This window comes from Oncorhynchus masou, chromosome 13 (assembly GCF_036934945.1).
Source record: "Oncorhynchus masou masou isolate Uvic2021 chromosome 13, UVic_Omas_1.1, whole genome shotgun sequence".
In the NCBI taxonomy this organism is placed as follows: domain Eukaryota; kingdom Metazoa; phylum Chordata; class Actinopteri; order Salmoniformes; family Salmonidae; genus Oncorhynchus; species Oncorhynchus masou.
In genome coordinates, this window is record NC_088224.1 from 25,211,264 (window position 1) to 25,225,609 (window position 14,346).

The 14,346-nt window shown below is 48.7% G+C and overlaps 1 protein-coding gene across 1 annotated transcript in view; it reads right to left on the bottom strand.

Moving 5' to 3' along the window:
* The window catches only part of LOC135551992 (triple functional domain protein-like), a 117,383-nt gene that overhangs the window by 33,299 nt on the left and 69,738 nt on the right, over positions 1-14,346 (bottom strand). The window contains 14 exon segments of the mRNA XM_064983324.1: positions 335-404; positions 636-745; positions 1,021-1,087; positions 1,495-1,610; positions 2,034-2,231; positions 2,371-2,493; positions 4,479-4,594; positions 4,717-4,831; positions 4,951-5,100; positions 6,147-6,338; positions 6,655-6,774; positions 7,049-7,215; positions 9,022-9,217; positions 11,884-12,058. Of these exon segments, the coding sequence (XP_064839396.1) occupies positions 335-404; positions 636-745; positions 1,021-1,087; positions 1,495-1,610; positions 2,034-2,231; positions 2,371-2,493; positions 4,479-4,594; positions 4,717-4,831; positions 4,951-5,100; positions 6,147-6,338; positions 6,655-6,774; positions 7,049-7,215; positions 9,022-9,217; positions 11,884-12,058 (1,915 nt within the window).

A 14,346-nucleotide genomic window follows, 5' to 3' on the forward strand; every position in this document is an offset into this window, starting at 1 on the left:
ACCTGCATTGTTTGCTGTTTGGGGTTTTAGGCTGGGTTTCTGTACAGCACTTTGATATATCAGCTGATGTAAGAAGGGCTATATAAATACATTTGATTTTTTTATTTGATTTGATGTCAAGTTACTTTTAATTTTTCCTTAAAACTTGTTTTCCTTAAAACTTGCTAAAGCATTTTTGGTTAAGGGCTTGTAAGTAAGCTTTGTAATGTCACCTGTTGTATTCGGCATATGTGACAAATACAATTTAATTTATGATCACAAACCTACATTCGGCCATTTTATGAACCAACTCACTTGTCTTGAGAAAGACAAGAACAGATACACACTCACTCACCCAGGTGACAAAGCAGTGGCCCACATCTTCTGGTAGCTGTTCATACTTCTCCAGCTCTTTGAGAAAGATACTGTTGAAAAAGGAGAGAAGAGGAGAGGGAGGAAGAGAGAGAGAGAGAGAGAGAGAGAGAGAGAGAGAGAGAGAGAGAGAGAGAGAGAGAGAGAGAGAGAGGATGTGAGCGAACACCATAAAAGCAGAAAACTCCTGTTAGTATACAAAGCTTCATCACTGGAATGAACCTGATAGGGGATATAGCTTGTTGTGGATGTACAGGGACAATGACTCAGGGAGCGGGACTTACTTGTGATGGAACTCATAGAGGTCCACCATGTTCCCGAAGATGATGTGTTCCTTGTTGACGATGCCAGGAGGGATCTCCTCTACCCCACTTGTCATCTCCCACAGGTACGTCTGGAGGGAGGAGGATGGAGAGAGGGGGTTAGATCACACACACGGAGGGACCAGATATATCCGATCCATTGAGTCACAGCTGCTGCATTTAACGGAAATCTACACGGCAACCCTACATGTTATATGTACATGTGTTGCGTTATTGGTCTTCCATGTTGGTCAGATGTTTGTCCACGTGTGTTGTGTTAAAATTTCACAAGGTGGCGCCAGACAGTGGCAGCAGAATCCCACTGTAGGTAAGGGGGTAGACAAAGAGAGAGAGTAGGTTTACTTACGTCCGTACACTCCCTCAGGTCTCTCACATAGGTCTTCTCTGTCTGGATCAGCTCAGCCATGATGAACCTACATACACACAAGCGTGCACACACAGACAGGTGCGCAAACACAGACACGCACACACACAAATACGCGCGCACACACAGACACGTGCGCAAACACAGACACGCACACACACAGACACACGCACACACAGACACGCGCGCACACAGACACACGGTTAGCCTCTTTTGCTGATTCATATTATTATCAATAGAATACTTTTAGTCCCTCTGCTCTGTTCATTTACACGGATGAATCGTGTCAAAGTCGTGTCTAGTTGTGGCTGTTTAGTGTGTGTATGTGTGTGTCCTGTAGTAGTACTGCTACATGATGAGTGGGGATGACTGGTTGATTGGCTTCTGGGTTTGCTTGATTATGAGTGTCACTGATCTAAATCGGTGTCAGGAAGTTAAGAGGAAGTGATGACGTACTCCTTCCTGCGAGCGGACTTGCGTTTCTCCTCGTTGAGTTCGTGAGCCGCGTCTCTCAGCTTGACCTCTGACCCCTGAGGTGTGGCCGGAATTATGTCCAACTGGAGATCCTTACTCTGAAAGAGAGAGAGGGATGGAGGGAGAAGTTTGGAGAAACATGGGGAGAGATGATTTACAAAAAATGTAAATCCCAAAAAGTATCCAAAAAGTACTTATAAAGAGCGTAGTTAATATATTATTGTTAGGGAATGGACCAATGTTTCTGCTTAAAGCCATCTTCAGTGTGCAGAGATCATTCTTCATAATGGTTTCCAGCAACCATTATATAGACACCCCACCTCACCCCACCCCACCCCACCTCACCCCACCTCACCTCACCCCACCTCACCCCACCCCACCTCACCCCACCCCACCGTCCCACCCACCCACCCACCATCCCAACCAACCCCCCCCACCCACCATCCCAACAAATCCCCCACCCACCGTCCCAACCAACCCCCCACCCACCGTCCCAACCCCCCTACACCCCCTTGACTCACAGCCTTGGAGTTAGAGTCAGATGAGATGCCCAGTGCTTTCTCCAGACTGGTCCGGTACTTGTCCATACGCAGGGAGAAGTCTCTGTAGCGTTTGTCCACCGCTGTCACCCACTTCTTTATCTCCACAGCGTGACTATGGCCCTTATCACAGAAACCATCCGCTAGCTGGATCAGCAGCTTCACACGCTCTTTGGTTTGCTGGAGGGAGAGGGGGGAGGGATGGGGAGGAGGAGAGAGGGGAGAGAGATAGGGTTTGATTTAAAATGTGTAATGTTTGGTATAAAAAAATGTGTGTGTGTGTGTGTGTGTGTGTGTGTGCGCGCTCGTTCTTTTCTACCCTGGCTGTGATGTGGAAGTCTTCGTGCTCCTTCAGCAGCTCCTGTGTGTGGTGGATACTGGAGCCGGTGGAGGTGTGTGTTGACAGGTAGAACTCTCCGGTGTCATGGATCCATTCCAGAGCCTGGGGACACACACACAGACCATTGAGGTGGACATTAAGGTAAAGAGAGAGACAGAGATTACAGATGAGAGGACAGAAACAGAGAATGGAATAGAGCTTTGAGTAAGAAAGACAAAGAGAGCTGGAGAGAGCTGGAGAGAGATGGAGAGAGATAAAGAGAGATGGAGAGCTAAAGAGATGGAGAGAGCTAAAGAGAGATGGAGAGCTAAAGAGAGATTGAGAGAGCAAAAGAGAGATGGAGAGCTAAAGAGAGATTGAGAGAGCTAAAGAGAGATGGAGAGCTAAAGAGAGATGGAGAGCTAAAGAGAGATGGAGAGAGCTAGAGAGAGATGGAGAGAAAGAGAAATGGAGAGAGCTAGAAAGAGATGGAGAGCTAAAGAGAGATGGAGAGCTAAAGAGAGATAGAGAGCTAAAGAGAGATGGAGAGAGCTAGAGAGAGATGGAGAGCTAAAGAGAGATGGAGAGCTAAAGAGAGATGGAGAGCTAAAGATAGATGGAGAGAGCTAGAGAGAGATGGAGAGCTAAAGAGAAATGGAAAGAGCTAAAGAGAGATGGAGAGAGCTAAAGAGAGATGGAGAGAGCTAAAGAGAGATGGAGAGAGCTAGAGAGAGATGGAGAGAGCTAGAGAGAGATGGAGAGAGCTAAAGAGAGATGGAGAGAGATGGAGAGAGCTAGAGAGAGATGGAGAAAGCTGGAGAGAGCTAGAGAGAGATGGAGAGAGATAAAGAGAGATGGAGAAAGCTAAAGAGAGATGGAGAGAGCTAGAGTTAGATGGAGAAAGCTGGAGAGAGATAAAGAGAGATGGAGAGCTAAAGAGAGATGGAGAGAGCTAAAGAGAGACGGAGAGAGCTAGAGAGAGATGGAGAGAGCTAAAGAGAAATGGAGAGAGAGATGGAGAGAGATGGAGAGAGCTAAATAGGGATGGAGAGAGCTAAAGAGAAATGGAGAGAGATGGAGAGAGCTAAAGAGAGATGGAGAGAGCTAAAGAGAGATGGAGAGAGCTAGAGAGAGATGGAGAGAGCTAAAGAGAGATGGAGAGAGATGGAGAGAGCTAGAGGGGGATGGAGCGAGCTAAAGAGAGATGGAGAGAGTTAAAGAGAGATGGAGAGAGATGTAGAGAGCTAAAGAGAGATGGAGAGAGTTAAAGAAAGATGGAGAGAGCTAAAGAGAGATGGAGAGAGCTAGAGAGAGATGGAGAGAGCTAAAGAGAGATGGAGAGAGCTAAAGAGAGATGGAGAGAGCTAAAGAGAGATGGAGAGAGATGGAGAGAGCTAAAGAGAGATGGAGAGAGATGGAGAGAGCTAAAGAGAGATGGAGAGAGATGGAGAGAGCTAAAGAGAGATGGAGAGAGCTAGAGAGAGATGTAGAGAGCTAAAGATAGATGGAGAGATGGAGAGAGCTAAAGAGAGATGGAGAGAGATGGAGAGAGCTAAAGAGAGATGGAGAGAGATGGAGAGAGCTAAAGAGAGATGGAGAGAACTAGAGAGATGGAGAGAGATGGAGAGAGCTAAAGAGAGATGGAGAGAGCTAAAGAGAGATGGAGAGAGCTAAAGAGAGATGGAGAGAGCTAAAGAGAGATGGAGAGAGCTAGAGAGAGATGGAGAGAGCTAGAGAGAGATAGAGAGAGCTCGAGAGAGATGGAGAGAGATGGAGAGAGCTAGAGAGAGCTGGAGAGAGCTAGAGAGAGATGGAGAGAGATGGAGAGAGCTAAAGAGAGATGGAGAGAGCTTGAGAGAGATAGAGAGAGATAGAGAGAGATGGAGAGAGCTAGAGAGAGCTAAAGAGAGATGGAGAGATGAGGAGAGCTAGAGAGAGATGGAGAGAGATAGAGAGAGCTAGAGAGAGCTAAAGAGAGATGGAGAGAGATGAGGAGAGCTAGAGAGAGATGGAGAGAGATGAGGAGAGCTAGAGAGAGATGGAGAGAGATGAGGAGAGCTAGAGAGAGATGGAGAGAGCTAGAGAGAGTGTGTAAATTGTGTGGGTACCTGTTTGGCGCTGCGTTCGAACACCACGTATTGCTGGCACTGGTCTAACCGTCTTTTCCTCATGGTCCAGAAATGGAGAACACGGTTCTCTCTCTGTAACAACTCATTCAGGATGTCTGACCGCAACACAAACACAGAGATTACACTAGAGTAGATAGATTGATGTTTTGTGGTTGCTTTAGGAATAGGTAAAAGGTCGAATTACCACACAGTGTGTGTGTATGTGTGTGATACTCACTCTTGACCTGTTGTTCCGGTGCTTTGACATGGCTGAGCATCCCAGGCATGTTAACACTGTTTCTGTGCATGTACTTCAGGAACACATCAGCATTGCGTCTGGCCAGGGTACATGCCTAGAGAAGCACACACAGTTCGAGACATGGGTCATAGCTGTATACGTGTGTGTGTGTGTGTGTGTGTGTGTGTGTGTGTGTGTGTGTGTGTGTGTGTGTGTGTGTGTGTGTGTTCTTACCTTGAGGAAGGCCTCTTTCTGTTCCAGGTGTTTGCTGATCATGGGGGTGACGTGATCTGACTCACAGTTAGGACCCAGTTTGTCAGCCCCCCCACACCAGTCCTCTTCCCTCTTATACTCCTGCTCCAGGCTCTCCAACACACTGCACACCTACAGATCACAACACAGGATTAAAACTACAGCTCCCATAATGCCACACCAGTCCTCTTCCCTCTTATACTCCTGCTCCAGGCTCTCCAACACACTGCACACCTACAGATCACAACACAGGATTAAAACTACAGCTCCCATAATGCCACACCAGTCCTCTTCCCTCTTATACTCCTGCTCCAGGCTCTCCAACACACTGCACACCTACAGATCACAACACAGGATTAAAACTACAGCTCCCATAATGCCACACCAGTCCTCTTCCCTCTTATACTCCTGCTCCAGGCTCTCCAACACACTGCACACCTACAGATCACAACACAGGATTAAAACTACAGCTCCCATAATGCCACACCAGTCCTCTTCCCTCTTATACTCCTGCTCCAGGCTCTCCAACACACTGCACACCTACAGATCACAACACAGGATTAAAACTACAGCTCCCATAATGCCACACCAGTCCTCTTCCCTCTTATACTCCTGCTCCAGGCTCTCCAACACACTGCACACCTACAGATCACAACACAGGATTAAAACTACAGCTCCCATAATGCCACACCAGTCCTCTTCCCTCTTATACTCCTGCTCCAGGCTCTCCAACACACTGCACACCTACAGATCACAACACAGGATTAAAACTACAGCTCCCATAATGCCACACCAGTCCTCTTCCCTCTTATACTCCTGCTCCAGGCTCTCCAACACACTGCACACCTACAGATCACCACACAGGATTAAAACTACAGCTCCCATAACACACCACAGCTCCCATGACATTCCAGGAGGCTTTCCAGCACACCTACAGGACACAGCACAGGCTCCACCAGTCTCCTTAACTGAAGCTAATCTACTAACGTAACTAGCTAGTTAGCTGAACTGGATACCAAGAGCAATAGCGCCCCCCACCTGTTTGGAGGTCTTGTAGATGGCTACAGAAGTATTTATCTAATGACGTTATTAGGGAATTACAACACCTATTAGAGTATTATCTCCCTACCTGTGATTACAAAATAACCCATAACTATAACAGCCACAGCACCCCCTACCTGTTCGGAGGTCTTGTAGAAGGCTACAGAGGCGTTGACCAGTTTCAGCCTGTCCTCCATCTTCAACATGAGCTGCTGCCAGTGAGACGCTACGTTCTCAGCACAGTCTCTGATCAGGTCCATGTCATAGTGGTTGGCCTGGAGTAGTGCCTCAGCCTTCTGCTGCACCTGCAGAGCACTCTGGTGGGTTTTCTACGAGGAGGAGAGACACAGAATATAGTAGCTCTGTGTTGCACCTTATAGTAGAGTTTTATTATAGAATATCAGACATGTTTAAAGAAATGAGCGAGGGAAAAGGTAAACAGGAGGGGGGCAAGCCAGAGAAAGTGGGAGAGATGAAGTGAAATCTGAGCTTGTGAGATCAGGCTGGTTAAACAAGGCTAAAGGGATATAGAGCTACTGTAGAGAGAAAGAAACACAAAGAGAGAATATATATATATATATGTACTTATTATTGTGTATAAAAAGGATGTGTGTTGGTGTTTGCGTCGCGGAGTGATGAGCTCACCTCGATGGCATGCTGGAACTGTTCGTGTTCTCTCTGTAGCTGTTCTGCTTCCTGTAGAGAACTGGCTGTGATCAGACCAGCATTCAGCATAGACTCCCCATTACGGATCCAGCCCAGGACCTGCGCAGACCAGGAACCAGGATAGAAGTTATCATGAGAGCATTTTAGGACGGTTTCCACTGGTACTATTTGTTGGTATTTACTATGGTATTATTTCTACTGGTATTTAATAGGAAATTATGTGGTATCAATTGATGGTATTGGTGTCATCTGTGTGTGTGTGTGTGTGTGTGTGTGTGTGTGTGTGTGTGTGTGTGTGTGTGTGTGTGTGTGTGTGTGTGTGTGTGTGTGTGTGTGTGTGTGTGTGTGTGTGTGTGTGTGTGTGTGCGTGTACCTGTTTGACTTCGGCCTGCAGGTGTCGTAACTGTACACACTGTTCCAGGTGTCTCCTGTGTTGTTCGCCTGCGACGTCCAACTCCTGCTGCTTCTCATGGAGAAACTCCAGCAGGTCCTGAACACGAGTAGCCATGTCCACATCCCTGTCACACAGCAACTCTACACCTGGAGGGAGAGGACAGGGAGAGGACAGGGAGAGGACAGGGAGAGATGGGAAAAGAGAAGAGAGGGAGAAGACAGGGAAAGGACAGGGAGAGAAGGGAAAAGAGAAGAGAGGGAGAGGACAGGGAGAGATGGGAAAAGAGAAGAGAGGGAGAGGACAGGGAGAGGTGGGAAAAGAGAAGAGAGGGAGAGGACAGGGAGAGGTGGGAAAAGATAAGATAAGGAGAGGACAGGGAGAGATGGGAAAAGAGAAGAGAGGGAGAGGACAGGGAGAGGTGGGAAAAGAGAAGAGAGGGAGAGGACAGGGAGAGATGGGAAAAGATAAGATAAGGAGAGGACAGGGAGAGATGGGAAAAGAGAAGAGAGGGAGAGGACAGGGAGAGGTGGGAAAAGAGAAGAGAGGGAGAGGACAGGGAGAGATGGGAAAAGAGAAGAGAGGGAGAGGACAGGGAGAGATGGGAAAAGAGAAGAGAGGGAGAGGACAGGGAAAGATGGGAAAAGAGAAGAGAGGGAGAGGACAGGGAGAGGTGGGAAAAGAGAAGAGAGGGAGAGGACAGGGAGAGGACAGGGAGAGATGGGAAAAGAGAAGATAAGGAGAGGACAGGGAGAGATGGGAAAAGAGAAGAGAGGGAGAGGACAGGGAGAGATTGGAAAAGAGAAGAGAGGGAGAGGACAGGGAAAGATGGGAAAAGAGAAGAGAGGGAGAGGACAGGGAGAGATTGGAAAAGAGAAGAGAGGGAGAGGACAGGGAGAGGACAGGAAGAGATGGGAAAAGAGAAGAGAGGGAGAGGACAGGGAGAGATGGGAAAAGAGAAGAGAGGGAGAGGACAGGGAGAGATGGGAAAAGAGAAGAGAGGGAGAGGACAGGGAGAGGACAGGGAGAGATGGGAAAAGAGAAGATAAGGAGAGGACAGGGAGAGATGGGAAAAGAGAAGATAGGGAGAGGACAGGGAGAGATGGGAAAAGAGAAGATAGGGAGAGGACAGGGAGAGATGGGAAAAGAGAAGAGAGGGAGAGGACAGGGAGAGGACAGGGAGAGATGGGAAAAGAGAAGATAAGGAGAGGACAGGGAGAGATGGGAAAAGAGAAGATAAGGAGAGGACAGGGAGAGGACAGGGAGAGATGGGAAAAGAGAAGATAAGGAGAGGACAGGGAGAGGACAGGGAGAGATGGGAAAAGAGAAGAGAGGGAGAGGACAGGGAGAGGTGGGAAAAGAGAAGAGAGGGAGAGGACAGGGAGAGATGGGAAAAGAGAAGAGAGGGAGAGGACAGGGAGAGATGGGAAAAGAGAAGAGAGGGAGAGGACAGGGAGAGGTGGGAAAAGAGAAGAGAGGGAGAGGACAGGGAGAGATGGGAAAAGAGAAGAGAGGGAGAGGACAGGAAGAGATGGGAAAAGAGAAGAGAGGGAGAGGACAGGGAGAGATGGGAAAAGAGAAGAGAGGGAGAGGACAGGAAGAGATGGGAAAAGAGAAGAGAGGGAGAGGACAGGAAGAGATGGGAAAAGAGAAGAGAGGGAGAGGACAGGGAGAGATGGGAAAAGAGAAGAGAGGGAGAGGACAGGGAAAGATGGGAAAAGAGAAGATAGGGAGAGGACAGGAAGAGATGGGAAAAGAGAAGAGAGGGAGGGGACAGGGAGAGATGGGAAAAGATAAGAGAGGGAGAGAAAGGCAAGGAGAGAGAGCAAGTCATTCCACTCCTCCTACAAAACGGGCTATCACAGTTGCTCATTTGTGTGTGTGTGTGTGTGTGTGTGTGTCTGCATATCTGACAATGTAAGCTCTGTTGTGCACACGTGTGTACTGCTACTCACCAGAGGCCTGAACTTCGTTGACGTACTGCAACAGTTCCTGTCCCTGGTGGATGACATCAAAGGTCAGGTTGTTCATGGTCAGGGCCTTGTCAGCGTGGTGCTGGAGTCTCTGTTCTGCCAAGGTTAGGTCCTCTGTATCAAACTCACTCATCTGAACACTCAACTCCTCGTTCCATGACTCCAGGTCTGAGATGATCTGGGGGGAGGGAGAGAGATAGGTGAGATATATAGACTCCAGGTCTGAAATTATCTAGGGGGAGGGAGAGAGAGATAGGTGAGATATATAGACTCCAGGTCTGAGATGATCTAGGGGGAGGGAGAGAGAGATAGGTGAGATATATAGACTCCAGGTCTGAGATGATCTAGGGGGAAGGAGAGAGAGATAGGTGAGATATATAGACTCCAGGTCTGAGATGATCTAGGGGGAGGGAGAGAGAGATAGGTGAGATATATAGACTCCAGGTCTGAGATGATCTAGGGGGAGAGAGAGAGATAGGTGAGATATATAGACTTCAGGTCTGAGATGATCTAGGGGGAGGGAGAGAGAGATAGGTGAGATATATAGACTTCAGGTCTGAGATGATCTAGGGGGAGGGAGAGAGAGATAGGTGAGATATATAGACTCCAGGTCTGAGATGATCTAGGGGGTGAGAGAGAGAGATAGGTGAGATATATAGACTCCAGGTCTGAGATGATCTAGGGGGAGAGAGAGAGAGATAGGTGAGATATATAGACTCCAGGTCTGAGATGATCTAGGGGGAGGGAGAGAGAGATAGGTGAGATATATAGACTTCAGGTCTGAGATGATCTAGGGGAGAGAGAGAGAGAGATAGGTGAGATATATAGACTCCAGGTCTGAGATGATCTAGGGGAGAGAGAGAGAGAGATAGGTGAGATATATAGACTTCAGGTCTGAGATGATCTAGGGGAGAGAGAGAGAGAGATAGGTGAGATATATAGACTTCAGGTCTGAGATGATCTAGGGGAGAGAGAGAGAGAGATAGGTGAGATATATAGACTTCAGGTCTGAGATGATCTGGGGGAGAGAGAGAGAGAGATAGGTGAGATATATAGACTCCAGGTCTGAGATGATCTGGGGGAGAGAGAGAGAGAGATAGGTGAGATATATAGACTCCAGGTCTGAGATGATCTGGGGGGGGGGGATAGGTGAGATATATAGACTTCAGGTCTGAGATGATCTGGGGGAGAGAGAGAGATAGGTGAGATATATAGACTCCAGGTCTGAGATGATCTGGGGGGAGAGAGAGAGAGATAGGTGAGATATATAGACTCCAGGTCTGAGATGATCTAGGGGAGGAGAGAGAGATAGGTGAGATATATAGACTTCAGGTCTGAGATGATCTGGGGGGAGGGAGAGAGAGATAGGTGAGATATATAGACTCCAGGTCTGAGATGATCTGGGGGGGGATAGGTGAGATATATAGACTTCAGGTCTGAGATGATCTGGGGGAGAGAGAGAGATAGGTGAGATATATAGACTCCAGGTCTGAGATGATCTGGGGGAGAGAGAGAGAGAGATAGGTGAGATATATAGACTCCAGGTCTGAGATGATCTAGGGGGAGGGAGAGAGAGATAGGTGAGATATATAGACTTCAGGTCTGAGATGATCTGGGGGGAGGGAGAGAGAGATAGGTGAGATATATAGACTCCAGGTCTGAGATGATCTGGGGGAGAGAGAGAGAGATAGGTGAGATATATAGACTTCAGGTCTGAGATGATCTAGGGAGAGAGAGAGAGAGATAGGTGAGATATATAGACTTCAGCTCTGAGATGATCTAGGGGGAGGGAGAGAGAGATAGGTGAGATATATAGACTCCAGGTCTGAGATGATCTGGGGGGGATAGGTGAGATATATAGACTCCAGAGTGGGACAGAGACAGAGACAAAGACAAAGACCGAGACAGGTGTGGATACACACAAGTACACACATAAGGAAAAACTTGCACACACACGAGGTGAGGAGACACACACACACATAAGGTGAAGATACACACACGAGGTGAGGAGACACACACACACATAAGGTGAAGATACACACACGAGGTGAGGAGACACACACACACATAAGGTGAAGATACACACACGAGGTGAGGAGACACACACATAAGGTGACGATACACACACGAGGTGAGGAGACACACACACACATAAGGTGAAGATACACACACGAGGTGAGGAGACACACACACACATAAGGAAAAACTTGCACACACACGAGGTGAGGAGACACACACACACATAAGGTGAAGATACACACACGAGGTGAGGAGACACACACACATAAGGTGACGATACACACACGAGGTGAGGAGACACACACACATAAGGTGACGATACACACAGGAGGTGAGGAGACACACACACACAAGGTGAAGATACACACACGAGGTGAGGAGACACACACATAAGGTGACGATACACACACGAGGTGAGGAGACACACACACACACAAGGTGAAGATACACACACGAGGTGAGGAGACACACACACACACATAAGGTGAGGATACACACACGAGGTGAGGAGACACACACACATAAGGTGACGATACACACACGAGGTGAGGAGACACACACACATAAGGTGACGATACACACACGAGGTGAGGAGACACACACACATAAGGTGACGATACACACACGAGGTGAGGAGACACACACACATAAGGTGACGATACACACACGAGGTGAGGAGACACACACACATAAGGTGACGATACACACACGTGTATGACATTTATCAGGTCATCTGAAGACTACATTTAACCACTGCCCTAAAGAAGAGACTAGGGTACTTCATAGGAAGCACCTCTGCCACACACGCCCTTTCCACACACTCACGTCGATGGCGTCCCTCTCGAAGATGCGCAGCTGCAGGAAGAGTTCTAGTTTGATCTTCCTCTCCTGAAACAGCTCCTCCATCTGAGCCTGGGCCTCGTCCAGCTGCTGTAGAACACTCTCTATGTGGTTTATAGAGCTGTTGTGGGGAGTCTTGTTACTGGAGATAGCAGAGTCCCTACGACACGAGAGAACACACACACACACACACACACACACACACACACACACACACACACACACACACACACACACACACACACACACACACACACACACACACACACACACACACACACAATGAAGAAAATACAAAGTTGGACGTACACACACCTTATTCGGTGCAGCGGTAATTTCACTGGCACTGCTTCAATCATTGTATAATCACACACACACGCGCACATGCACACACACACACACACACACATCTCTAATCTCTCACACACACAGTGTTGTAGCAGAGTCCTGGGGGATGTTACACAATAAGCCACACTGTTATGAAACCAGCATTATGTAACAATACTCAGGGGACAGAATACACCAGGGATGGAGACATAGAGAGAGAGATCGCTTCAGTGTGTGTGTGTGTGTATGTATGTGTGTGTGTGTGTGTGTGTGTGTGTGTGTGTGTGTGTGTGTGTAGGAGGGCCAGGTCTCACCCCACACACTTGATGAAAATACAACCAGAATCCTGGTCAGAGCAGTCAAACACATGCAGCACTTCTAACTGTCAACCTCCTACTCCTTCTCATCTCTCCCTCATCTCTCAATTCCCTTTCTCTCTCCTCTGCCAGTTCACTATGGGAGGATGCTGTTCTCTCTCCCTCCTCTGCCAGTTCACTATGGGAGGATGCTGTTCTCTCTCTCTCTCTCTCTCTGCTGCCAGTTCACTATGGGAGGATGCTGTTCTCTCGCTCCCTCCTCTGCCAGTTCACTATGGGAGGATGCTGTTCTCTTGCTCCCTCCTCTGCCAGTTCACTATGGGAGGATGCTGTTCGCTCTCTCTCTCTCTCTCTCTCTCCGCTGCCAGTTCACTATGGGAGGATGCTGTTCGCTCTCTCTCTCTCTCTCTCTCCGCTGCCAGTTCACTATGGGAGGATGCTGTTCTCGCTCTCTCCGCTGCCAGTTCACTATGGGAGGATGCTGTTCTCTTGCTCTCTTCTGACAGTTCACTATGGGAGGATGCTGTTCTCTCTCTCTCTCCTCTGCCAGTTCACTATGGGAGGATGCTGTTCGCTCTCTCTCTCTCTCTCTCCGCTGCCAGTTCACTATGGGAGGATGCTGTTCGCTCTCTCTCTCTCTCTCTCTCCTCTGCCAGTTCACTATGGGAGGATGCTGTTCTCTCTCCCTCCTCTGCCAGTTCACTATGGGAGGATGCTGTTCTCTCTCGCTCCTCTGCCAGTTCACTATGGGAGGATGCTGTTCTCTCTCTCTCCTCTGCCAGTTCACTATGGGAGGATGCTGTTCTCTCTCTCTCCTCTGCCAGTTCACTATGGGAGGATGCTGTTCTCTCTCTCTCTCCGCTGCCAGTTCACTATGGGAGGATGCTGTTCGCTCTCTCTCTCTCTCTCTCCGCTGCCAGTGTACTATGGGAGGATGCTGTTCGCTCTCTCTCTCTGCTGCCAGTTCACTATGGGAGGATGCTGTTCTCTCTCTCTCTGCTGCCAGTTCACTATGGGAGGATGCTGTTCTCTCGCTCTCTCCTCTGCCAGTTCACTATGGGAGGATGCTGTTCTCTCTCTCTCCTCTGCCAGTTCACTATGGGAGGATGCTGTTCTCTCTCTCTCTCCTCTGCCAGTTCACTATGGGAGGATGCTGTTCGCTCTCTCTCTCTCTCTCTCCGCTGCCAGTTCACTATGGGAGGATGCTGTTCGCTCTCTCTCTCTCTCTCCGCTGCCAGTGTACTATGGGAGGATGCTGTTCGCTCTCTCTCTCTCTCTCTCTGCTGCCAGTTCACTATGGGAGGATGCTGTTCTCTCTCTCTCTCTGCTGCCAGTTCACTATGGGAGGATGCTGTTCTCTCGCTCTCTCCTCTGCCAGTTCACTATGGGAGGATGCTGTTCTCTCTCTCTCCTCTGCCAGTTCACTATGGGAGGATGCTGTTCTCTCTCTCTCTCCTCTGCCAGTTCACTATGGGAGGATGCTGTTCGCTCTCTCTCTCTCTCTCTCTCCGCTGCCAGTTCACTATGGGAGGATGCTGTTCGCTCTCTCTCTCTCTCTCCGCTGCCAGTTCACTATGGGAGGATGCTGTTCTCGCTCTCTCCGCTGCCAGTTCACTATGGGAGGATGCTGTTCTCTTGCTCTCTTCTGACAGTTCACTATGGGAGGATGCTGTTTTCTCTCCCTCCTCTGCCAGTTCACTATGGGAGGATGCTGTTCTCTCGCTCTCTTCTGACAGTTCACTATGGGAGGCTGTTGGTTCTCTCTCTCTCTCTCTCCATCCTCTTTCAGTTCACTATGGGAGGC